Raw genomic sequence first — 25,881 nt, forward strand, 5'->3', positions numbered from 1 at the left:
TTGCTTTTTGCTCTATTAAGAGTGTTTTTATGAATGACACTTTTTAATTTAGATGTTCTGTTTTTAATTTTGTTTTTTTTTTTTTGAGAAATCTTAGCATAACCTAAAGTCATAAAGATTTTTCCTTATATTTTCTTCTAAAAATTTTATATTTTAGGTTTTCCATTTAAGTATATACTCCAATTTGAGTTAGTATTTGTGTATATTTGAAGGAATGAATCAAAATTTCCCTCCAGTAAGGACATCAAATGCTCTAGTGCAAAAAAAAAAGCTCTAGTACAACTTATTTATGTGCTGTATTTTAGCCACTGACTTGCTTTTGCACCTTTTCCCCTTTGTTAAAAGTCATTTGTCAATATATGTGTTTAAGACTATATAAGACTATTTATGAACTTTATATTCTGTTCCATTAAATAATTTGTTTATTTGTATGCCATTATTACTCTAGCTTTCCCAAAATCTTGAAATCATGTAATATCTATTCACCAATTTTGTTCTTTCTTTTTATATTTATGTTGGCTAATCCATTTTCTTTGTGTTTACATACGAATTTAAGAATCTGCTTGTCATTTTTCACAAAAATACATTCTAAGATTTGGATTAGGATTGTGTTTAGTTTATAGATCCGTTTGGAGAGAATTGATAATCTTAACTATAGTGAGTCTTCTGATCTATGAACATAGTACATCTCTTTTTCCCCTTAATTATTTTAAAATTTATTCTCAGTAATATTTCACTATGCAGATTTTTAAAAGTTTTTGTCATATTTATACTAAAAATATATTTTTGATGCTGTTGTAAATATTTTTTGAATATTTCATTTCCGATTGTTTCTGGATATTCACCAATTGATTTCAATGTTGATTTAGTATCTTTCAGCTTTGCTAAATTCATTTATTAATCCTGGTGTCACTTTTGTAGATTCTGTCATATTTTCTACATAGACAATCATGTATTCTGCAAATAATGGAATTTGAATTCTTTCTTTCCTTTCTGGATACTTGTTTTTTCTTTCTTGCCTTTTTGCATTGGCTACTACTGTGGTAACCTGTGAAAAGATGTGGTGAGCATGTAAATATTCTTGCCTTATTCCTGATCCTAGAGAGAAAGCCTTCGGTCTTTCATCATTAAGTATGATGTGTTTCCTAGATACCTTTCTCAGGTTGAGAAAATTCCCTTCTATTTTTGCTTTGCTGAACATTTTTATCAGGAATTGGTGTTTGTTTATATCATGTGGTTTTTCTACACATCAGTTAAGATGATTATAAGGTGTTTCTGTTGTACTTGGTTAATATAGCAAATTGTACAACTTTATGTAGGTATACCACTGTTTTCAATTTGTTAATCACCAGGTATAGAATATTGGGATTAGTGCCAGGCTTTGGCTATTATGAAAATGGTAATATAAACATTTAGATGGTCTTTGGTAGACATATATTTTCATTTCCTTGAGTGGATTCTTAGGAGTGGAATTTCCAGATTATATGATAAACTTATGTTTAACTTTTTAAGAGCCACCAAATGATTTCACCAAAAGGCTCTACCATTTTACATTTCCATATGCAATTTATAAATGTTTCAGTCTTTCTACATCCTCACCAACACTTCATACTGTCTTTCTGATGATAGTAATTCTAGAGTATATTTAGTAGTATCTTGCAGTTTTAATTTGCATTTCTTTTATGACTAATAATTTTGAGGTCTATTTCATGTGTCGATGCTTCACACGTTTTGTTAGATTACTGCAAAATAATAATTTTATAATACTTTGTTGTTTAAAACAGTATTTTTTAAAATTACATTTTCTATTAATGCTTGACATGAAAATAAAATTTATTTTAGTACATTGATCTGATATTCATCAACTCTTAATTCTAATTTTATAGATTTGTTTTATTTTTAAATGTTGTTAATTATATTGCATGCAAATAAGGACAGTTTTTTTCCCTCCCTTGTCAATTTTTTATTTTCTTATTGGAATGGTTGGGATCTCTATTTCAGTATTGAGTCAAAATGATGGTAGTAGATATTGTGATCAAGTAGAGACTTTGATATAACTTATGGCATATTCCCTGTATCTAGTTAAGAAATTCTTATTTATATTAGTGTGCTTCCATATTTACTTGTTTATTTTTAATCTTCACCTGAAGATATGCTTTTTCATTTTAGAGAGAGTGGAAGTGAAAAGAGAGAGAGAGAGAGAGAGAGAGAGAGAGAGAGAGAGAGAGAGAGAGAGAGAGAGAAGCATCAATGTGAGAAAGAATATCGATTGGTTTCCTTCCTTTTCATGCCTGACCAGGGATCGAACCTGCTGCCTAGGTATGTGCCCAGACTGGGAATCAATTGGTGCTCCTACCAACTGAGCCACAGTGGCCAGGGAAGTGTGCTTCAAGATTTAATCATATGCCCTTTGCCTTTACCTTATTAAATGTGAAGTTGCATTAATGGATTTTCTAATGATAAACATCTTTTCATTCTGGGGTAAAGCAAACATAGTCCTGGCATATTATTTAAAATACCACTAAATATTACTTGTTTATATTTAACTTAGGATTATTTTCAGTATAAATTAATGTAAACTATCTTTTTACATTATTTTTTCTAATGAAATGACTTTGACTGTAATTTTTTAGTCTTTTTCTATTTCCACTGATTTTGATTTGTAGTTCATCAATTTTAGGTTTTATCTAGTAATTTAAAAAAACTATTGCTGTTTGCCTACATTTGGTCTAGATTCTCAGTTTTTTAAAAAATGTTAAAGGAATAGTCACAAAGCGCTAGATGGCAGTCTTGTCATTTCTTATGAGACCTTTAGAGCTTAATGACATTTGAAAAAAAGTGGTGTTGAAAAAAAAAAAGAAAAGGTCAGTAGTTCTTGTAATAGTGTTAATGAAAACTTTCCTGATCTAAAAGATCAGAGTGAAATTTACAATGCAGGTCTACCCTGTGACATAGAGCAATTGAATACAATATGGTGTTAACTTAATTGACAGTAATGTGCCAGCAGTTGTGTCCTGTAGACAGCCTTAGTAGTTTTTAAATGAGAGTTTAAAATAAAAAACTGAATGTATTAGAAATTTGTCATGCCTCACATAGAAAAAAAAAGTTTCTAGCAATAATATCTAATTAAATTGACCCTTGTAAACATTGAATTATGCAGTTTATTCAGCAAATATAGAAAGTAGTAGTCTGAAAGTAATGTAGCTTCTTTTATCCTTAAATGCTTTTTCCTGTTTTCACTACACTGTATTTAAAGACCTGGCTTTTGCTTAGTTGATACCTGAGCACTGTGTGAAACCTGAATCTAGGAACTTCAGTAGCTGGGGAGGCAGACCTTACTAATTTCCTTTTTATTGAATTTATTGGGGTGACACTGGTTAAAATTATACAGGTTTCAGGTGCACAATTCTGCAACACATCATCTGTACACTGTTCTGTGTGTTCACCACCCCAAGTCAAGTCTTCATCCATCACCATTTATCCCCCCTGTACCCTCCTTCACCTCCCTCCACCTCCCTCTTAACTATAATATTACTTGTAACCAAGAAAACCTTAAACACAAAGTGAAAGACTGGACTGTGAAAATGTTACATAGATGATATGTTTTCAATGATAAGAATCAAGTACAGAAAGTCACTTTCTGCAATCATCTACTCTGTGGCGCTAATGCACTGATTCTTTAACTACATGTCATTTCCAACTCCTAATAATTGTGCTTTAGTACATTTCCAAGTAATCAAACATATTTAGGCTTATTTCACCCTTTGAAAGATTACTGTTGTTGTTGTTTTTAAAATTTCTTCTATTAGCGTTTAGGATTCAATTTTGTGACGATAGCACACTACCTTTTTAAGAGTAAGGAATTTAATTACTACTTTATATACAGAGATCACCTCTATTACTCATCATATCTTATCCTAGTTCATATTTGTATAAAAACAAAATATCCATTTATGTCACTTACACCCTTTCATTATTACTGATTTACTTAATTTTTATGTCTTGAACTAAAATACATTATTTATAAGCATATTATTTATTGGATTTTTGATAAACGAGAGATATTTTTTCATTGCACGGGATGATACTCTTAACCAACTGAGCTTCCCAGTCAGGCCTCAAGTCTTATTTATGTTAATCAGTATAAAAACATGCTATTTCTTCCAATTTAAAAACAAATTCTTAATTTTATTTTCTTAATTTTTTGGTGCACCTCTCTTGATCACACTTACTCCTTCTGCTACTTGTTCATTTCTCTGTGTTTATCAATAATACAACAAATTATTTGAGTTGATTTATACTCAGATTTCCTTTTTATACTGTAATAATAAAGTGGCTCATTAAAGCAGTACAAAAACTTATTCTGAAAATATGTATATTTGTATAAACTTGACATATTTTAAATTTTAATGTTTTATGTTCTGTACCCTATTTAGCTCAGAAGTACAGAGTAAATGCAAGCAATAAGGTACATGTTTTAAGTGCCAGGTAATTAATTATTCATTTGTAATACCCTTAAAAATATATGAGCAGGATATTTCAATTGAGGGGAGAAATAGATCATCTCCTGTTTAAGTGAAAAATTGCACACTTGGCTTCTGGAAGACTTTATTTCCAAGCAGCTTTAAAAGGAGGCATTTTGTGTAGAAGCCAGAACTTTCCTCAATTAATAATTCACATTCACCGAATGGTATTCTTATTAGTCACTTGAATTGAGTAATACTCCCACTGATTTTGTTCTTGGCTAGGCTTATTTTGTTTAGCCCCGCTGACATTAGGATTGCTCATTACCGTACATAATATATATTGTGCTCTTCTTGTACTTCCAACGTCACCAAATAGGAATAGAGAAATAAGTGTGAAGCCTCCCCACGAATGTGGTGGAACATACTTGTGCCCGAGGGGTAGAGCCCCCAAAGGCAGAGGAGTGTCCAGAGGCCTGGCCACTGCAGCTGTGCCCCGGGATGCTCAGGTGCCCACGTCACCCAGACCTGACCTTCTGACGGGAGGCCACTCCTGACTTCTCAATGTTCACTTTCAGGCTAGAAAACGTAAAGATAATTATGCGGGCATATTCTTGAAATTAGTTTCAAGGTGTTCAGTGTTTCTTAGTGGTGTTTTTCCTTCATTCTGAGTAGATATCGCTCGTCAGTATTGCAGCCCTTCTTCTGAGCCCCTGTCAACTGCCGTTGACTGCTGATCACTACTCTCTTTTTGCAGCATTGCATTGGCTCGCCCCCATGCCACTAGACACTGGCTTCCTTCCTTTCTCATAGTCTGCCCTCAGTCTCCTCCGGGGCTCCTTCTGAGGGTTTCATTAGTTCGCAGTGGATGTCTCAGGACTCATCCCTCGCACCTCTTCTCTACACCTGATGATTTCTCAGCTCCAGAGCCTTAAATCCCATCCAAAATGCCGATAATCTCCAACTTGTTATCCAGTAAACATGCTCTTGAACTCTATTCAACACGTCACTTACATTTTCAATAACGAAGAACTATGCTCCTAATTATTCCCCAGTTCCCAACAAATAAAACCCAGGTTCCTTACCCATCTCAGCAAATGCTGCTGTTATGCTTGGTCTTGGGTAAAAAAATCTTTATCTTTTTATCTTTCAAATGCTCCATCCATGTATTTATTCAGCTAATCTGTTTGTTGTACTTTCCACATACATTCCTTGCGTCTGACCTCTTCTCATGACCTCCATTGCTACCATCCTCGCCTCTATAACCTCTTGCCTATACTCTTGCCACAGCCTCTTGAAAAGAATCCTCGTTAAGGCTTGAACTTTCTTTGAGGTTTCCGCACTTGTTTCCTCTGCCTGGATTGCAGTTTCTCTGCTACACTCCTCGGTTTATTCTCTTACGATCTTGGATTTTCAAATGTTCCTTCTCCAAATTGCAAGCATATTTCTACCCTGACAACGATTTCTGTCCTTTTCACTGATTTGTTGTCATCCAAAACCATTTATCATTATCTGTTACATATTTAAATTATTTAATTACTTTTTGATGTCCATCCAATAGAATATAAGTTGCATGAGGACAGAAATTTTTGTCTTTTATTATTGCATCTCCAGTGCCTAGAACAGTGATGGCCAACCTTTTGAGCTTGGTGTGTCAAACTTCGCCAAAAAACTGAGCATAACTTGGATAGTGTGTCACTTTGAGGAAAAAACATTATTTCGCAAATGTTTCATCCTCAGGAGCAGCAAATGTTTCATCCTCGGCATGCGGCCGCCTCAGCGGCCGCGTGTCATCAGAAATGGCTATGTGTGTCAGTGCTGACACGCGTGTCATAGGTTCGCCATCACTGGCCTAGAACAACACTGGCCCTTGACTTTATCTCTACATTTTATTTTAATTGGGCACAACCTGAAAGGTATGTATCCAAAAACAGAAGTCATCTCTATTTGAAATAATTTGAAATATTTTTTACAAAGGTCAGAGTTACACTATGAGTAATGCTTCATCCTGTGTAACATGTGAAACTACACATGACATATAACATTCGACTGTTTGACTTTGGTTTCAGCATTATCCATGGACTGAAGTAAAATTGTGTACCCATGTATTCTTTTTTATTAGTTGCTAATGAGAGCCATTTGTGTAGAATAATGTCTACCAGAGAGTGATTTTATAATGGCTAAAATTAACACAATAATAAAAGAATAAGTAAACTCATTACAGCATATGATGAACTATTAGTTAGCTATTAAAATTCATGTTTTCAAAGAATTTTGAATTAAAGATATCAAAATGTTTGTCTATAATTATATTTACAAAATTTTAACTGGAATAACATGCACCAAAATGTTTTTAATATTCTTACTTTTATGTAGTTTTTAAAATGCCTACAGTTTTGGAGAATATTTATGATGACAACAGAAATAATAAATGGGATTTTTATAGAATTAGGATTTGTTCCATATCTATAGTTTGCTTCTTGTTGCTTAATGACAATGATTTAGAATTTGCTAATCTTACATAGGCCACTAACAATTAATGATATTCATTTTCAGTACTGATATGTAATATGCTTTCACCTTATTTATCAAGCAGTTTTTAAAATTCCACATCAGGATTGTCTTCTTTTCCCCACAGATAGTCTTCTGATCGACTATCAGTTTACCTTCAGCTTATTGCAGGAGGATGACCGCCACCACACTGCCATCAACTTCATAGCAAACCCAGAACAGGTGAGAAGACAGCTTAGCTTTTAGAAAACAACTAGAGGCCCGGTGCACAGATTCGTGCACTGGTGGGATCCCTCGGCCTAGTCTGCACCCTCTCGCAATCTGGGACCCCACCGGTGCCCAATCGGGTGGGGAGGGACCATAGGAGAGATCCAGGGCATGTCTGACCAGTCATGCCCAGTCCCAATTGGCCAGACCCCAGCAGCAAGCTAACCTATTGGTCAGAGTGACTGCCCCTTGGTGGTCAGTGTGCGTCATAGCTACCGGTCGAATAGTCAAACGGTCACTTAGGCTTTTATATATATAGATTATGTGTATAGGAAGGGATACAAGTTTTTTGTCTTCTTTGATTGAAATCTTACTGCTTAGAATAATCACACTTTGGGGATTTTGTAGAAAGATTAATCCTGTTAAATGTTTCTTTTAATAAAACTTAGGCCCTCGTTGGTTTGGCTCAGTGGATAGAGCATCGACCTGCAGACCAAAGGGTCCTGGGATTGATTCCAGTCAAGGGCACATACCCTGTTAGCAGGCTCCTTCCAGGCCCGGGCCCTGATCGGGGCTCGCGCAGGAGGCAACCAATCCATGTGTTTCTCTCACATGGATGTTTCTTTCTGTCTTTACCTCTCTCTTCCATTCTCCCTAAAAATCAATGGAAAAATATCCTCAGGTGAGGATTAACAAAAAAATAAAAACTTAGGTTTCCTTGTGATTCAGAGTACTTTGTGAGGTAGATATTTCAGATATCAAAGAGTTCTACAATTTAAATTATATATTCTATAATTTTGGGAGACTTATGGTAGTGTTTGTGTTTATAATTTTGCTCTCAAACTGGGAGTAATCTTATTTGAAAATAGAACCTTTATATTCAAAACTTGCTATATCAAATATATATTTTTTAGTTTTATACACTTACATAGTAGTAGGTTTTCAATGTCTTTTTTTTCTCTTCTAAATCTACTGGGTTATCTGAGATATAGGAATGCTGGCTTTTTTTTCTTAATCATTTTCATTGAAATATAATTGTCATATTACATTGTATAAGCTTAAATTGGACAACATGTTGATTTTATACATTTATATATTGCAGTATGATTATTACCATTGCATATAGCTAACACCTCTGTGGTGTCACATAATTATCATTTCTTCTTTATGGTGGAAATAATTAAGAGCTAGCCTCTCAGCAGTTTGGGAGTTTATAATACAATATTGTTGTCCATGATCACTGTGCTGTGCACTAGATCTCTAGGATTTATTTGTCTACTGGTTGGAAGTTTATACCCTTAAACATCCCTCCAATTCCCCCACCTCGTAGCACCTAGAAACCACCATTCTACTCTGTTATTTTCGACTAGAGGCCTGGTGCACGAATTCGTGTACCAGTGTGGTTCCTTGGCCTGGCCTGTGGGATTGGGCCGAAATCAGCTCTCCGACAATGCCCAAGGGGTCCTGGATTGAGAAAGGGCGCAGACCAGGCCGAGGGACCCCACCCGTGTACGATTGGGGCCGGAGAGGGATGTGGGAGGTTGGCCAGCCAGGGAGGGACCGCGGGAGGGTTCCTGGGCATGATAGGCCCATCTTGCTCAGTTCTGATCTGCCGGACTCCAGCAGCAAGCTACCTACCGGTTGGAGCATCTGCCCCCTGGTGGTCAGTGCATGTCATAGTGAGTGGTTGAGTGGCCTTAGCATATTATTAGCATATTATGCTTTGATTGGTTGAATGGCCAACTGGTCAACTGGACACTTAGCATATTAGGCTTTTATTATGTAAGATTGTGGCTTTTTAAAGATTCCACATATAAATTAAGATCACACAGTATTTGTCTTACTCTGTCTGACTTATCTCACTTAGCATAATGGGATGCTAGCTTCTTTAACCAACTTACTGCATCAGTGATGGGGGAAATCTCAGGGTTGTGACCCTTTTCTTAGTCTTGCAGAGCCACACTGACCTTAGTAAACTACTCCCCCTTTCCCTATGGTTGTGCCCTGAATGGCCAGGATGTTGTGTATTTAAAAAAAAATCTATTTTATTGATTTTTTTACAGAGAGGAAGGGAGAGGGATAGAGAGTTAGAAACATTGATGAGAGAGAAACATCGATCAGCTGCCTCCTGCACACCCCCTACTGGGGATGTGCCCGCAACCAAGGTACATGCCATTGACTGGAATCGAACCTGGGACCCTTGAGTCTGCAGGCCGATGCTCTATCCACTGAGCCAAACTAGTCAGGGCAAGGATATTGGTGGCATATTGCATTCCTCTCCTTCTTCCTCGGGGAGAAGTTTCTAGGTCATGTGCCTTCTCTCAGTCTCACAGAGTCCCATTGGCCATAGTGAGCTGCCCACCCTTTTCCCTTTGGGCAATCCACAGAAAATCTAGGATGTTGGATGCATGCTTCCTTCCTCTCCCTCCCTCTTGGGGAGAAGTCTCAGGGTTGTGCACCTTCTCCCAGTCTTGCTGAGTAATGTCGGCTGCACTAAGCCACCCACACTATGTTTGTTCTCTCAAAGCTCTGGGTGAAGTGAAATAGAAACAGGTCCTTTGGGTCGTGCCATGAAAGGCCAAGGATGTTGGATGTATGGTGCATTCTCTTTTTTCCCCTGTTGGGGAATTTATAGGCTGAGGTGATGCTGGCCTCGGGGAGGGACTTACGTGGATAAAGTGAAATTGCTCCTCTTACCCATTATAATGGGACAATTCTTGGTTTGTATTCATCTTTGTTATTGCAACTTCTTAACTGGGTTTTGGTCCTCTGGTAAAGGTATTTTGGTCCATATGTCATTGTTAAATTGGTGTTTTTGTGGGGATGAGGGCCTGGACTTCTTATTCTGCCATCTTGCCGATGTTGCCCTCTGTCTCATGTGTATTCTTATTATATATTTATCCATCTTATTAAATCCATATCTTGTGTTCTAATAGTTTTTCAAAAAAAATTTTTTAAATTGGTGGAACCTCAAAATACTTCCTGTCATTTGCTAGTTTCTTTCCTTTAAGATAGCTTATAGGATTTATCAGCAAATAATATAATTTCTTAAATTTTTCTTTTCTAGTGAAATAGGATCTGTCCTTCCAAAAAAGTACAACAGTTCATTTTATATAACTCTTTATTCTTTAGATTTTAAGGAATGCCTATATTCTTGGAAATATATTTACAGTTTTGACTTTTAAATAAGGATTTTTGAAGATGATTTTTCCAAATGTAATCCTGTCTTCACTGTTTTGTTTTAAAGATATTAATAATATGCCACATACTATATTTATCAGTCTGATAAGAAAGTTTTTATATTGTTATAATCACCATGGACTTCTTTTCTGTTGTGGTAATATATGTATAAAGTAAAATTTATCATCCCAACCATTTTTAAGTATAAAACGTGGTGGCATTAAGTTCATTTATAGTGTTGTGCAGACATCACCGCTATCCATCACCAACATTTTTCATCATTTCAAACATAATCTCTTTATCCAGTAAGCAATAACTCAACATTCCTTCCTCCCTCCAGCCTTTGGTAACCTTTATTTAACTTTCTGTCTCTATGAATTTGTGTATTCTAGGTATATGTGTAATCATACAATATTTGTCTTTTTGTGTCTGACTTATTTCACTTAGCATAATGTTTCCAAAGTTGATCCATGTTTCAGCATGTATGAGAATTTCATTCTTTACCATTGATTTCTTGAATATTTAATAGTAATTCCAAAGTTGTAGAGATCTTTGGGAATATAAAAAATTTAATGTAGCCCACCTGGTGTGGCTCAGTAGTTGAGCATCGACCTATGAACCAGGAGGTCCTGGTTTGATTCTCGTTTGGGGCACATGCCTGGATTGCAGGCTTGACCCCCAGTGGCGGGGATTGGGGAGGGCATGCAGGAGGCAGCTGATTAATGATTCTCTCTCATCGCGGATGTTTCTGTCTCTCCCTTCCTCTCTGAGATCAATAAAAATATATTAGAAAAATTTTAATGTAAGTTGGGCATCTAGCTCAAAATGTAGCATGAATAATAATCCTTTTCAGTATTATGCATATTGTCATACACAGAGGTTCAGATTAGCTGTCATCCTAGTTCACTTCTCTCTTAACATGCTCTCCTTCTGCAATTTCCAGCAATTCTTGAGTGCTTCCAAATGGCCCAGCTTTCAGTTTTACTTTCTACTATCTTGTCCACTTGAATCCAATAGCCCAGGTACATGTTATTTGAAAGGATGCTAAACTTTCATGAGAGGTGCCACCCAGCATGCTTATAACATTATCTACCTAATAAAAGAGTAACATGCTAATTGATCGTACCTTCGCAACGCCAACCAGCCAATCAAGAGTGAGTATGCAAATTAACCCAACAAAGATGAGTTAATTTGCATACATAGGCACTGAGCGGCTGGGGGCGGGGTGGGATGCTTGCGTTGTCGCCATGGCGATGACACAGGTGTTCTGAACCACCCCAGCCATTCAGAGCCTCTGGTAGCGTGGGAAGGTGAAAAGGCGGCTCCAGCCAGAGCGAAGGCGCTGCCGGCAGCCAGAGGAAGGAAGCCCCATTCTTGCACGAATCTTCGTGCATCAGGCCTCTAGTGATATATACTTTATAATTATCATCTAGAGTTAAAGAGTTATCCAACTTGGAACAATTTCTGAAATTAATGTGAATGATCAGGGCTTCCAATTTATCCTTCAAAAATTAACAATAAAAATTTATACCTTAATTATTTATGCATTTTGTACATTTTAGATAGTAGGTTTATTTTTAACCCACTATGCATCACTTCTTTTTTTTAAATACTTTTATTGTTTAAAGTATTACATAAGTCGCCTTTTCCCCTCATTTACCTCTCCCCAGCCGCCCCACCCCCCAGTGCATGCCCTCAGCCCCCTACTGCCTGTGTCCATTGGTTATGCTCACATGCATGCATACAAGTCCTTTGGTTGATCTCTCCCCCTTCCTCCCCTGCCTTCCCTCATAGGTTAGACAGCCTATTTGATGCTTCTATGGCTCTGCTTCTGTTTTGGTTCATCAGTTTATGTTGTTCATTATATTCCACACATGAGTGAGATCATGTGATATTTATCTTTCTCTGATTGGCTTATTTCGCTTAGCATAATGCTCTCCAGTTCCATCCATGCTGTTGCAAATGGTAAGAATTCCTTCTTTCTTTACAGCAGCGTAGTATTTTGCTGTGTAGATGTACCACAGTTTTCTAATCCACTCATCTGCTGATGGGCACTTAGGCTGTTTCCAAATCTTAGCTATTGTAAATTGTGCTGCTGTGAACATAGGGGGAGCATCTATCCTTTCTGATTGGTGTTTCTAGTTTCTTGGATATATTCCTAGGAGTGGGATCACTGGGTCAAATGGGAATTCTGTTTCTAGTTTTTTGAGGAAACTATGCATCACTTCTAATCAGTGCTTTCATGTCAACAATTTCTGGAGTGGTTTCCTATATAACATGATCTTGCCTGTCTTATCCACATATAACCAACACTTTTTCTTTCTTTCTCCTTCTCCCTTCCATGCTCTCTAAAAATAAATGAAAAAAATATCCTCAGGTGAGGATTAACAACTACAAAAAAGTAACTATATTTGAAATACTTCATTATAATAAAAAACCAACTACTTCTCAGATGTTGGCAAGTATGCCCTCTTTCTGAGTCCCTTGGTGAAGATGAAAATGAAGAAAGAAGAAAAGTAGACATTTATGTCATCAGCCCTAATAATATCAACAATACTACCATTATCAGCTTTATGGCCTGAAACTAGGCTTTTTTTTGAGAATTTCTCTTACTTGATGTTTATAAGAAACTTTTCAGGGAGGTCGTCCTATCTCCATTTTGGAGATAAGAAAACTGATTTTCAGGAAGGACAAAGTAGCTTTTCCTAAATAAATCTATACATATGTTAAAGAGCTAAGATTTCAACCCAAGATCATCTGATTTGATAATGTTACTGTTCATTAATTCATTTCATTGCCTCATGAACATAATTTAATGAATAGAAGCAGTACTTGGTTTTCAGGACTGGTCAGTTAATTATAGTGACATAAATCTATAAAATTGGTACCAGAGATTTTTCTTCTTTTCATTTATGGGTTTTCGTTAATGTAACGCTATGTTGGAATGGATGTTCCTTATCACAGCTGAACAACATAATGTGTTGATCAGCCCTATCTGCATTCTGACATAAAGCATTTTGCATTTTGCATTTATTACTATTGTCATAATAGTGGCATTATTTTGAAACAGTCAACTTTGATAATATGAGTTTTCACTCATATTATCAAAGAAGTAGCAAGGTTTCAAGGAGTTGGACAGTTTTGTTGTACATATTGTGGAAGGTATCTTAATCACTTATCAATAGAACTTAATGAGTTAACTTCCTTCTTACATTCATAGCCATTTTTTTTTAGTATGACTGGTGGATAATGCAGTATCCTTCTGAAATACTATATCTATTTAAACTCCAGGCTTTATTTTTCTTAGATTTATTTGAGTTCTCAGATGCTATTTCTACAGCATTCATGCGCACTCCCCTGGAAAATCTGTATGGCAGCCATTTAACCTCATTACATTTACTTTTGCATGCTCTTTGGAGATGACCATTCTTTTTGAATCTATATTTTCTTCGTGGAAACTATGAAGAGAATGTCTTCTAATAGTTATGGAGCATTAATAATAGTTCTTCGTAGAGGCCCAGCTACCCCTCTACCTTATGACACTCATTAAGAGTAAATATTATTTTGAGGTAAATAAAATTGGATCTTAGTGTATCTTTTAAATGGGATGACTGTTACACATCATCCAGCAGCTTTTGCCTTTTACTGCTCCTCCTTTCTACTCTTATCCATCAAGAAAGGGCTGCAGATTTCAGCCAGTTTCCCCTTATAGCTGTTATATCACATATGGGCAGCTTAAATTGCTTACACACTTGTTTCTCTAGGAGTCGCTCAGAAAATTGGAGATGTATTTTCTATTGGCTTACCTGTTTTATCCAATTTAGAAAAAAGTAGTCATACTAAGAAGGGAAGTTATATATTTTCTAGTAGCCAGGTCTCATGTAACATTGCAGCTTTTTTAAAAAAAATATATTTTTTTATTGATTTCAGAGAGGAAGGGAGAGGGAGAGATAAAAATATCAGTGATGAGAGAGAATCATTGATCATCTGCCTTCTGCACACCCCAAACTGGGGATTGAGCTGGCAGTCCGGGCAAGTGCCCTTGACCCGAATCAAACCCAGGACCCTTCAGTCCACAGGCTGATGTTCTATCAACTGAACCAAACCAGTTAAGGCAGCAGTACAGCTTTTTGTATAGGTCTTTGTATATTTAAAACATAGCACAACACACAGTATCTGAAGCTAAACTTATGCAGTACCACTATCATCCTCTGCATTTATGCAGAACTAAATAGTTATAATCATATGTACTTTCTGTGCCTCATCTCTTGGAGTAAGATAAATAACATTTAAAGAAATCTTTTAGGCATTTGTTTACTCGAAATTAAATGGAAAGGGTCTATACTCCACTAGTGAATGACAGGAAGAAAACGGGGTGACTGACAAATTCTTCAGTGTTCTTCTGTACAGATGTTTAAAATGATGTGATCTCTTTTTTGCTCAGTTTGGTTCATCATTTTTACCTGAAAGTTTTCATTTACGTAGTTGAAATATTTTTAACTAGTTAGTGTGTATAATAACAGAATTATACACCTATCAAGAAACCTTTCAACAAAGTAATATTATATTGCTGTAGAAGTTTTGGGCTAGTCTAATCCTATATCATTTAAATATTAACTACAGAGAAGCAAAGAAAATTAAAGTACAAATATTGAATGACAGCAGCCTCTGGTTTACATACCGAAGGCCTGATTTTAGTAGAGAAGAAAAATGGGAACCTTCAATCTCCTTTGACTCTATCACCTAAAGAGTTGTAATTGGTATCTACACTAACTCAGTTGAATATTGTAATAATTATAGAATTTGAAAACTATAGCATGGACATAATTAAACATTGAACATATCTAGCTACTATAATTTGATTTTTTTAACCTTAATATTTTCTTTTTTGGTAGTCTAACAAAAACTTGGATATTTCGATTAATGCTTCAAACAACTTTAATCTCAACATTACTTGGTCAGTTGGTTCAACAGGTAAGAGAATTTTGTTGCCATGTAACTTTCACATCTGTTTCCTTGTGGAGGGTGTTCTAACATGACCTTTTACTATTAATTTAAATTATTGAAATTAAAATAATATTATATGCCCAATCACTGTGCTGTTTCAAGTAAAAATAATAAGTAGCATTAATAATAAATCTTAATTATTTGCTAACATTCTTCCTTATTCAATTAAAATTAGATAGGGAGCAAATATTGTACATGACTTAATTTTTTTAAAATGGCACTGTCATGAATTGCTATGATTTTATTAAGGCATATTACTTTTTTTAATAACTAAAGAGACTGAGATTTCAATTATTTGATTCACTATTGAAACTGTAAATTTAATTATTAACATTATGTTGATATAAAACACTGACATTCTTCTGTGAATGCTGACAAATGAACAACTTACCTATTACTTTCAAATTTAGAAAACTATCCCCCAATCCTTGTCAGCCTTGGTGCTGAGCGAGGGTTAAAAACAAAACCTACACTTAATATGTCTTCCATCACAAGCTTTATAAATTATATTGCTGACTTTTAAGAAATATAACTAAGTACAAATCTAGATGTTGGATTATGAAAAAGAATGCTAACTTTTAAATATATATCTTAGGAAATTCTGTTGCATTTTATTTTCTATATCAAAGATATACTGTTGCATAAAAGTACTGGAAACTTTTTTTAAAAGAAAATACTGCGTATTTGATTTCTGAAAATTAAGTCATTATGCTATTTTAATATGTAAGGTCATGGAAACAGAATTCAAGAGTGATTAGATCTTTGGCATTCCAGAATCTGTAATACACATGTAACAAATGAGAAATTCAGGCAAACATACAGACATTTTGTTACATTAGTGCAAACGTATAGTAAAATCTTGACACCATGAGTTTCATTAATTAATAATTTACAACTTGTACTGTTAATTTGAACTTTACTTCTGTATAGTAAACTAGCTCAAAATATATTTAATTTTTTCAGTATTAGAGCACTGATTTTATTGTGCAATAAATTACGTCACTTTCAGATTCCCAGAACCAAATGTCAGAAATTTTTATTTATCAAGTTGGAAGATGGAGCTCAAGAAAATCTATATTTTTAAAAAGATTTATTAATTAATTTTTTTTTTTGTTTAGAAAGTGGAAGGGAAAGGGAGAGAGAGAAACATCAATGTGAGAGCAAAACATTAATTGGCTGTCTCCTGTAACTGCCCCACCAGTGATCGAGCCCAAAACCTGGGCATGTGCCCTGCCCTGGAACCGGCAACCTTTCCGTGCATGGGAGGATGCCCAACCAACCGAGCCACACCTGCCAGGTGTGAAAATTCCACATTTTTAAAAGCATCCAAGACAATTTGGAATAATGAAAAGTCAGAAATATTCAGGTGTTCAGCATACTAATTGTAATTATTTTTACTTTTAGTTAAGTCGAGGGCTTGATAAGATTGTTGGAAATGCTTTATTTTATCCGTGGCCTGTGTGGTTCAGTTAGTTAGAGTGTCATCCTGTGCACTGAAGGGTCATGAGTCTGATTCCTGGTCAGGCCTCATACCCAGATTGTGGGTCCATCCCTGACAGGGTGCTTATGGGAGGCAACCAATCGATGTTTCTCGTGTATCTCTCTCACATCCATGTTTCTTTCTCTCTCCCTCCCCCTCTCCCCTCCTCTGTATCTCTCTAGAATCAATGAAAAACATATCCTCAGGTGAGGATTTAAAAAAAATGCTTTATTTCATTTGATTAATTTTAGTAAATATTTGTTGAATACCAAATATTTGTTTAACTGATTGAGCATTTAGCTCATATTTTAAATTATAGCCTTCTTCCAGTTTACTCAAATTAGTGATGTTTCAGTTTGTGGTAAAACAAATAAATTGATTTTCCCTCCTTTTTTAATTTAATTGAGACTTGCGAAATATGGCCTGATTTATTTTGAAATTGCCTGTGGAGTATTAAGTAGAAAGAACTCAGTGTCTGGAACCATATGTACCTGAGTTTCAAAGAGGGACTTACCTTTCAGTAGCTGTATACTTGAGACAAGTGCCTAGTGAATAGCACCTAGTCAGTGGTGTAATTTTTAAAAATAACTTTTTACTAAATCTGTTTTATTATATTTATGGCAAATATTATTTTTTTCTTTTGTCACTCTAAATTGTAAGCATGAGTTTATTTTGATAAATATGTTCTTATAAGTACAGTTATAAAAAGAAGTACAACATATATTTTTGTTTATAAAGATCTCTGTTTCCTAATATGAATTATTTAAATTTGTTATTGTTATTTACATTTTAGCTGGAACAATATCTGGGGAGGAGACCCCTATAGTTTCCAAGACTAATGTAAAGGAATACAGAGATAGTTTTTCCTATGAAAAATTTAACTTTAGAAGCAATCCTAACATTACATTCTATGTGTACGTCAGCAACTTTTCCTGGCCTATTAAAATACAGGTAAGTGTTAAAATAGTATTCAGTCTAGTGACTATTGAGTATTTTCATTAGAAAAAGAATGTGGTTTCTTTCCAAGTGATGATATAGATGGATTTCTATGTTTTCAACAATATAAGAAAAAGGCTACACAAATGTTTGTGATTAATATCTCTATAAAAAGTCCATAAAATAATATTGACTCAATCAAAGAATGTACTAATTTTTAATGAAATTGTATTCTAAAAAAGCATTGAACTTGAAATAATGCGATTCTTCAGGTTTTCTGATTAATTGTATAATTTGAGGTTTAAATAAACATTCTTTTCTTACAATCCCACTTGAAATTATTTGCTGTGTTTAGTAACCTCATTTTTGCTTTATTATACACTGAACATAATTTAAATCTTCACTGAAAATTAAGCATTAGCAGAACTTGAACAGTTCTTTCAGACCCACTGACTCTTGTTGTTGATACCTTTATCTCTGCTATTTATGTGTCGTATGGATCATTTTTACTGTGGTCAGCAATAGGCTGCTAACAGCTTTAGATTTGTTGCTAGGAAATATTTAGGATGCTTCATCTTGAAATGTTCATGGTTTGAGTTCTTAATTTATGCTTTTATGAGAGGACAGTAAGTTTATACTTTGTAATGTTGGGATTTGTTCATTCATTATTTTATGACTGTTTGATTTGATTTAACTGAAATTAGTTTATTGAATAGCTCATATATGCCAAGTCCTGCACTAGGTCTATTTCAAAATCTGTTACAAATTTACAGATTATTCCTTCTTTTATATTAATAAATGACAACTTATGATCTGTGACTACAAATGTTTGCATGTTTTATTTATATTAATTTGTGTTTTGTGAGACGACTGAGTAATTTTTAAAAATCATGCTTCCTGGAAAAATCTTTATCCTTATATTATGATTAAAGGCAACAAAAGGCCTCATCTATAGGGCGTATTAAATAGTAAATAAAACAGATGTAATTGTTAATGTTTTTAATTCTTTCATGCCCTTTACTTCTTGGTTATCTAATTGTATTTTATTTTTAAGAACATTACATAGTTATTTTAGAATGCTTATGAATATTTAATGATTAGAAATTAACTTTCTAAATTGGAGTTTCTTTTGAGAACATACTAACAATATGTTCTGGATGCCAAACTAAAATTTGTGTAATGAAATTGAAATATTCCACTCTCTCAGAAAAATAGAGTGTGGAAAATAAATATGATGGTCAAGAAAGGTAGAGCTCTATTTCTACTTTTTTATTAAAATGATTGTTAGTCATGAGGAATATGTTTTACTAAGGTATATGAGTGTGTGTGTTTGTTTATAGGACTATAATACACTTTCAATTATTAATCATAAAATAGTAAAATTATTTCAGTTGAGATTTATTTATAATATAATTGAATTACATTGGTTGATTTTTAATGTTTAGCCAATCTTGCTATTCAGGTGTACGTTCTACTTCATCATTTTGTATGATTGCTTTGATGTATTATTGGATTGGATTTGTTATATTTTTGTTAAGGACTTTTATACCCAGGTTACTGAGGAATGTTAGTCTGTATTTTTCTGTTGTAACCTCGTTTGAGTTGGTGTTATGGTACTGCTGGCCTTACCGAATGAATTGGGCAGTAGTCCTTCCTCTCATTTTCTGAAAGAATTATGGTAGAATCGATATTATTTTTCTATAAATTTTCTTAAATTATTTTAGTGGTTATTTTATGGTTTATCATAGACATCTTAAATTTCTCATTGTCTGCCTTCAAGTAATATTTGTCACTCATTTCTTGAACATTAACCTTAAAACAGTATACTTTCATTTTTTTCCTTCTGGTCTTTGTGCCATTATTAAGTAAATTTTACTGCTTCATATATTATAAATATAAAATCCATACTACACTTACTATTTTTGATATAGTCAATTTTACTTAAAGATATGACACATAAGAAGTCATCTTCTATTTTACCTACATAGTTACTCTTTTAGTAAATCTAGATTTCTATCAAGTATCATTTTTTCTACTGCCTAATGGACATCTTTTAACAAGTTAGGGCAGATCTGCTGGCAATGACTTATGTCAGCCTATATTTCTGAAAATGTCTTTATTCTACTTTCATGGGGATTAAATAATTCTAAATTGTAGCTTTTTAATGTAATGGGTCTTTTTCCTCTTTCTGCATTAAAAACTTTTGTTCTCTTCATTATTGGTTTTGGCCAATATGATTATGATGTGTGTAGGTTTGGTTTTCTTCATGTTTTTTTCTTTGGTGTGGGTTTTATTGAACTTCATAAATTCACAAAATTATAATTTCAAACATATTTGGAAAACTTGGGGCTATTATGTCTCAAAATTTTATCCCATTCCTCTCTTCTTTTTTAGAAATTTCAACTGTATGTATATTAGACTGCTTGAAATTATTCCTTTGCTTACTAATGCTCTATTCTTATTTTTTAATCCATGATTTTTTTCTGGGTTTCATTTTGCATACTTTTTATATATCTTCAAGTTCATTAAGCTTTTCTTTTATAGTGTTTAATCTGATATTATTAAACAGTGTATTTTTCAACTCAAACATTATATTTTTTATTTCTAGAATTTTGACTAGTTTTTTTGAAAATATCTTCCATGTTTCTACTTAATATGCTCCATCTTTTTTCTGCCTTCTTAAACATAGATTACAGTTACCCTACTATTAATGTCCTTGTCTATAAATTCTGTCATTTGTGTAGTTTTGCGTTTCTTTTTATTTTATTTTGCTCCTCCTTATGGCTCATATTTTGATTAGATCCCGACATTCTGAATTTAACCATTTTGGGTGCTAGATATTCACTAATATTGATGTTTTAGCTTGGTTATGGAATGGAGTTAATTTATTTGCAAAAATTTTGAACTTTTCAAGGCTTATTTCTATGCTTTGTTATTAGGAACAAAGCAGCATGTAGTCCAGGGGTGATCACCTCACTCCTAGGCACTGCCTTCTTGGTGCTCTACTCTATGACACTTGAATTACAAGGTTTTGCACTCAGACTGGTAGGATCATAAACTGCTCCCAGCTTCATGTGCGTTTTGAGAATTTTTCTCTCTGCTCCTTTCAGATTATTGTTCCCCCAGCCTCGGACAGTTCCTTCACCAGTAAGTAGTCTTCACCTGAAGGCTCAAGGGACCCTTAGCAAAGCTCTGGAGCACTCTGGGGAGTCTCTCTTCTCCAGTAGACCATCCCTAAACTTTACTGCCCCAGCCCACCACTTTCTCAGCTTCATCTCTTCAAATTGGGAAGTTCCTGAAATGCACCTGGGCTTACTGTTTTTTTGATGCAACCTCAAAATCACAATGATCGCCCTGCCGGCGTGGTTCAGAGGTTGAGCGTTGACCTTTGAACCAGGAGGTCATGGTTCTATTCCTGGTCAGGGCACATGCCTGGGTTGCCAGCTCAATCCCCAGTAGGGGGTATGCAGGAGGCAGCCAATCGATGATTCTCTCTCATCATTGATGTTTCTGTCTCTCTCCCTTCCTCTCTGAAATCAATAAAAAATATATTAAAAAACAAACAAACAAACACCACAATGATCTGTGGCATTTAAAGGCTCACCTCATTTGTTTCCACTCAGGGGTGATTGTCCTGCACTGCTTGATTTCCATGGTCTGAAAACAAGTGTTTCAGATATTTTGTCTTATTTACTAATTGTTTAAATATGAAGATAAATCCATTCACTGTTACTCCATTTTGTGAGGAGATGGAATTCTTACATAATGTTGAGTCCAAATAGTAAATGGGACAAAAATGGTAGCCACAAGCTAGTTCACCAATTAAAGGGACAGTTACTGCAAATGTGGTTTTATGTTTACTTCCAAATTGTTTCATTTAGTAGCTTAGATTTATGCTTCCAGGTACTTTTCAGATAAATGGTAGTTAGGTTGCAGACATATTTCTATATATTTTAGATTTCATAATGACATTCTATTGCAGATTCCAACGAGCTGCAACTTATGTGAAATCTTAAAATCCATAGATGAAGCTGTTCATAAATATTTAGGAACTACACCATGTGGAAGCAGTTATCTTAAAAAGTGGCTGAAATAAAAAAGTAAAAACACTTAATTCCTATTGAAAAATTTCCATCACACCATTGAGATACCACGAATACTCTGTTCAAGAATAAATACCACTGTTCCTCCCCCCAGAGTTTTCAGTGAGTTTCCAACAAGTGAGAACATGGTTTGTGATAAAAATTAACATTTAAATTTTATGACCATTTTTACTTAATTTATTTTAATGTTTGCTTCAGTAGAGTCGCTGCACAGGGAGAGACCGTTATGTGTATGGCCTTTCAACTTGTAATTTAATTTTTTTTAAAATATGCTGTAGCATAAAATGTGTGAATATTTAAATATTTAGTTATTTGTTGTTTATGTAAAAAATCTTTGTATCATATCCTTTTTGTAAGCAAAACATTCCACACAGATTTTACTTCAGTTAGTATCAGTAGTATTTTCATGCTGAAATTTTTCCATCACTGTTCTCTTGAGCACCTTGGGTTGTAGTGTTTCTCTGTATACTTGAGACTGAAGAGATCAATTTAAAAAATACCCATGAATAAGGAGAAGTTTTTGCTGATATATGAGAAAGTAGAAAAGTATTTCATTTGTCTTGATCCAATTTCAGTCTAATGTGACTATTGAGATGAAACATTCTAGCATAATAATAGGTCTTTGTAAATTTGTACAAATAATGAGCAAAATGAAAAATTATAGTAATGGTATCTTCTGTATTTCATCAGTCAAATGCTAATCTAAACTAGTGCTTCTTGCAGAAATGTCAGAAATGGAACATTTATATAAATTTTTGGCTACACTTTCAAGCAGACGTAAAGCTTCAGTCATACACAGGTCATTTTTCTAGAGGATAAAACAGTATACAAAGTAGCCTTCATCCTCACGTAGCTCGCAAAATGTACTGTCAGCAGTTTTTCCTCTGTAGATAAAGAAATCCACCTTTAAATGAGCTTTAAAGTAAAACAAGGGACATTCCAGGCTTAGAAATCAGAGAGAGAGAGAAAATGTCTTTTGCAACTTCAAGATCTCAGCATCTCCTCATATTACCTAAAATGTCATCCCTTTACAGTCCCTATACCGAGTTCCACAAATAATTACTGAATTGTTGGTGTAATTGTTCTTTCTCTGTCTCTAGTTTCTGTTTCACATGTTGACCCCATTCTACTTTAGTCAGTTTTATTGCATCCTAATTTAGTGTTTCTTCTGTAGAGTCTTTATACAGAGTTTCAGGGATATACCTTGGTTTTGTTTCCTTCATAAACTGTTGTCTGAGCCTTTCCCTTTGGCGGATATGCCAGTGAATGGTATTTAAGAATTGGAGATGCTAGGTGATATATCCAGCCCTGTGACTGCTACTGAGGTGATAGTGAAGTAGGAAAGCTTCTTGGAGAAAGTTCTATTGAAGCAAGATTTTGAAGGATGAACAGGAGTTCAGCAGGGACATGATGCCTGAGCGGGAATTCTAGACAAGAAGATGGGTTTTCAAAGTTACGAAGACTTTTCATCAGAGATTAATGTTTCTGAAGTATCGTCTAATATTTGCCTTATATTTATATTTTCTGATTAGTGTAACTACTGTAGTAGTTAAGTAATTGGTAAAATTGATTAGCAATATCTAATACTACTTCTCAAACTTATGCCAACCTAGTTTTCATGATAAAAAAGGCCTGGAGTGGGGCAGGAACCAGGTCAAAGGGTGGAATGGGGGAAAAAGGAGTGGACAGCTGTAATACTCTCAACAATAAAGATTACAAAATAATTGAAGCTTAAAAGAAAAGAAAAAAGTATGCTTTAACATATATATGATAAAATACTCAAACTTACAACAATTTGGTGTAATTTTGGGGGGAAATTACACAGGGATATCTTTACCAGCACATTTTGTATTGTAACTCTTACTTTTCAAACAGTATGCATAAGATAAAACTTCCTCTTACTTCAATACCTACTTATCTAGTAGCTAACCACCTTATTTTGTGCTCAAATGGCTCATCATATACGTTCAAATTGCAAACACAGTTGTGATGAAAATTTGCAGACATCAGCAGCATTAGGATTCTGTTCTTTTTCTACTTTGTTCTGTATTAGCTTATTAGCATGGGGATATCACCTGTCTAATGCAGAAATCAAAATTGCAAATTGAAGAATGATTCCTAGCATTATTCTGATTTAAAAAAAAATCACACCTAACTTATGATCAGCTTGCAGATTGACCTAATAGTGAGTTACCAAATCCCAGTTACTCAGAAACAGTAATTTAGATTCAAACTAATTTAATTTAATTTAAATAGTGATGTATAAGTGTTAATGCACAGCACTACTGTAAAATGCCAAGTATTTAAGCTCTATGCAGTCTTTCTGTTTTTCAAGTTATTAGCATTGCAGTTCAAATATAAGATTGGTTATGATAGGTAACAAATGTTCTAGAGATTAAGCAAAGGAAGGTATATCATCAAGTTTACACTATAATGTCAGAGATGAGTAATAAAAACAGAGACCATATTGCTGACAAAGCTGAAAATATTTACAGGTCATTTACAGAAAGGTTTGTTGACTCATTGTTTTAAATATTGCTACTAATGTCATTTATTATAAGCAATAACATTGTGAGAATTAGATAAGATGGCTTATGTGTAAAATATGGGTTTCTAAGAATATGACTTATAACGCATCTATTCAGTCTTTCCATTTGTAAAATGAATCTAAGTAGTAAAGTTCTCACAGCAGCAAGTTTTTAAGTCATGAATTTCCCTCCTAAATCCAATTGAATTCTTTAACAAAAATTAATGAAGTCTTGTTCAATATTCATATAACCGCATAGATATTTGACATCATTATAAACTTTGATTGTATAAACTTCTAATGATTTTTATATAACATAGAGCAAACACTTTTATTTCTATATAATATTCATTATCATTTTTAATACTAAAATAATTTTAACCAGGTTCTGCAACTCCATTGCATATTGTTGGAAATTTGGAGTTTTTTAAAAATAACGTAGCAATAAATATTGCATGCTTTCACTTATGTGTCATATATATAAAACCATATGAGATACCACTACATGTCTACTGCATGTAAACAGTTCCTGCTAATAATAAAAAGAATGAAAATGCCACGTACTGGTGAGAATTTGGAGTAACTGGAATTCACATACATCATTAGTGACAATGTAAAATGGTACAGTGACTTTGAAAACAATATTGCTTATTTTATAAAATTTATCCCACATTTACCATATGACCGGCAGCTCCACTCCTAGTGTTTTTTTTTTTTTTACACAAGATAAATGAAAATAGACTGCAGAAAAGGTCTTAAACACAAACATTTATAACTCTATTACTCTTGAAACCCCCAAACTGGAAACAATTAATAAATTTATCAATTGGAGCATGAATAAGCAAATTATGCTCTATACATACTTTGTAAAACTACTCAATAAAGATAAATGAAATATTTATACAAAGTAGTGAAATGGACAAATCTTTAAAATACTATGCTGAATGGCCAAGCCTGTGTGGCTCAGTGGTTGAGTGTAGACCCTTGAACCAGGAGGTCAAGGTTTGATTCCAGGTCAGGGCACCTGCCTGGGTTGTGGGCTCAATCCCCAGTAGGGGGCATTCAGGAGGCAGCCAATCCATGATTCTCTCTCATCATGGATGTTTCTGTCTCTCTCCTTCTCCCTTCCTCTTTGAAATCAATAAAAATATATTTAAAGAAACAAAATAAAATACTATGCTAAGTGAAAGAAATCAAACATTAAATATTACATACCCTATGATTCCTTTATATGAAATTGTATAAAAAATAAATACTATCGTGATAGAAAGTAGATAGAAGTTTTAGGGTCTAAGGAGGGGCTCCATTGCAGAGGCAAAGGACATCTTCCATGTGGTTGTAATTAAGTTGCTTTGTAAATATTGCCAAAATTCAATAAACTATGCATTAAAATGGAATTTAATTGTGTTTATATTATACCTCAATGAAGATATTATTAGCCTATAATCATGAGTGTATTTCAAATGT

At 34.3% G+C, this 25,881-nt stretch overlaps 1 protein-coding gene across 1 annotated transcript in view; it reads left to right on the top strand.

Moving 5' to 3' along the window:
- The window catches only part of ATRNL1 (attractin like 1), a 449,173-nt gene that overhangs the window by 138,628 nt on the left and 284,664 nt on the right, over nucleotides 1-25,881 (top strand). The window contains exons 22-24 of the mRNA XM_054728743.1: nucleotides 7,102-7,196; nucleotides 15,257-15,335; nucleotides 17,642-17,799. Coding sequence (XP_054584718.1) covers nucleotides 7,102-7,196; nucleotides 15,257-15,335; nucleotides 17,642-17,799 — 332 coding nt within the window. The remainder of the gene's footprint in view (nucleotides 1-7,101; nucleotides 7,197-15,256; nucleotides 15,336-17,641; nucleotides 17,800-25,881) is intronic.

The sequence above is a fragment of the Eptesicus fuscus genome, chromosome 17, assembly GCF_027574615.1.
Source record: "Eptesicus fuscus isolate TK198812 chromosome 17, DD_ASM_mEF_20220401, whole genome shotgun sequence".
Classification (NCBI taxonomy): Eukaryota; Metazoa; Chordata; class Mammalia; order Chiroptera; family Vespertilionidae; genus Eptesicus; species Eptesicus fuscus.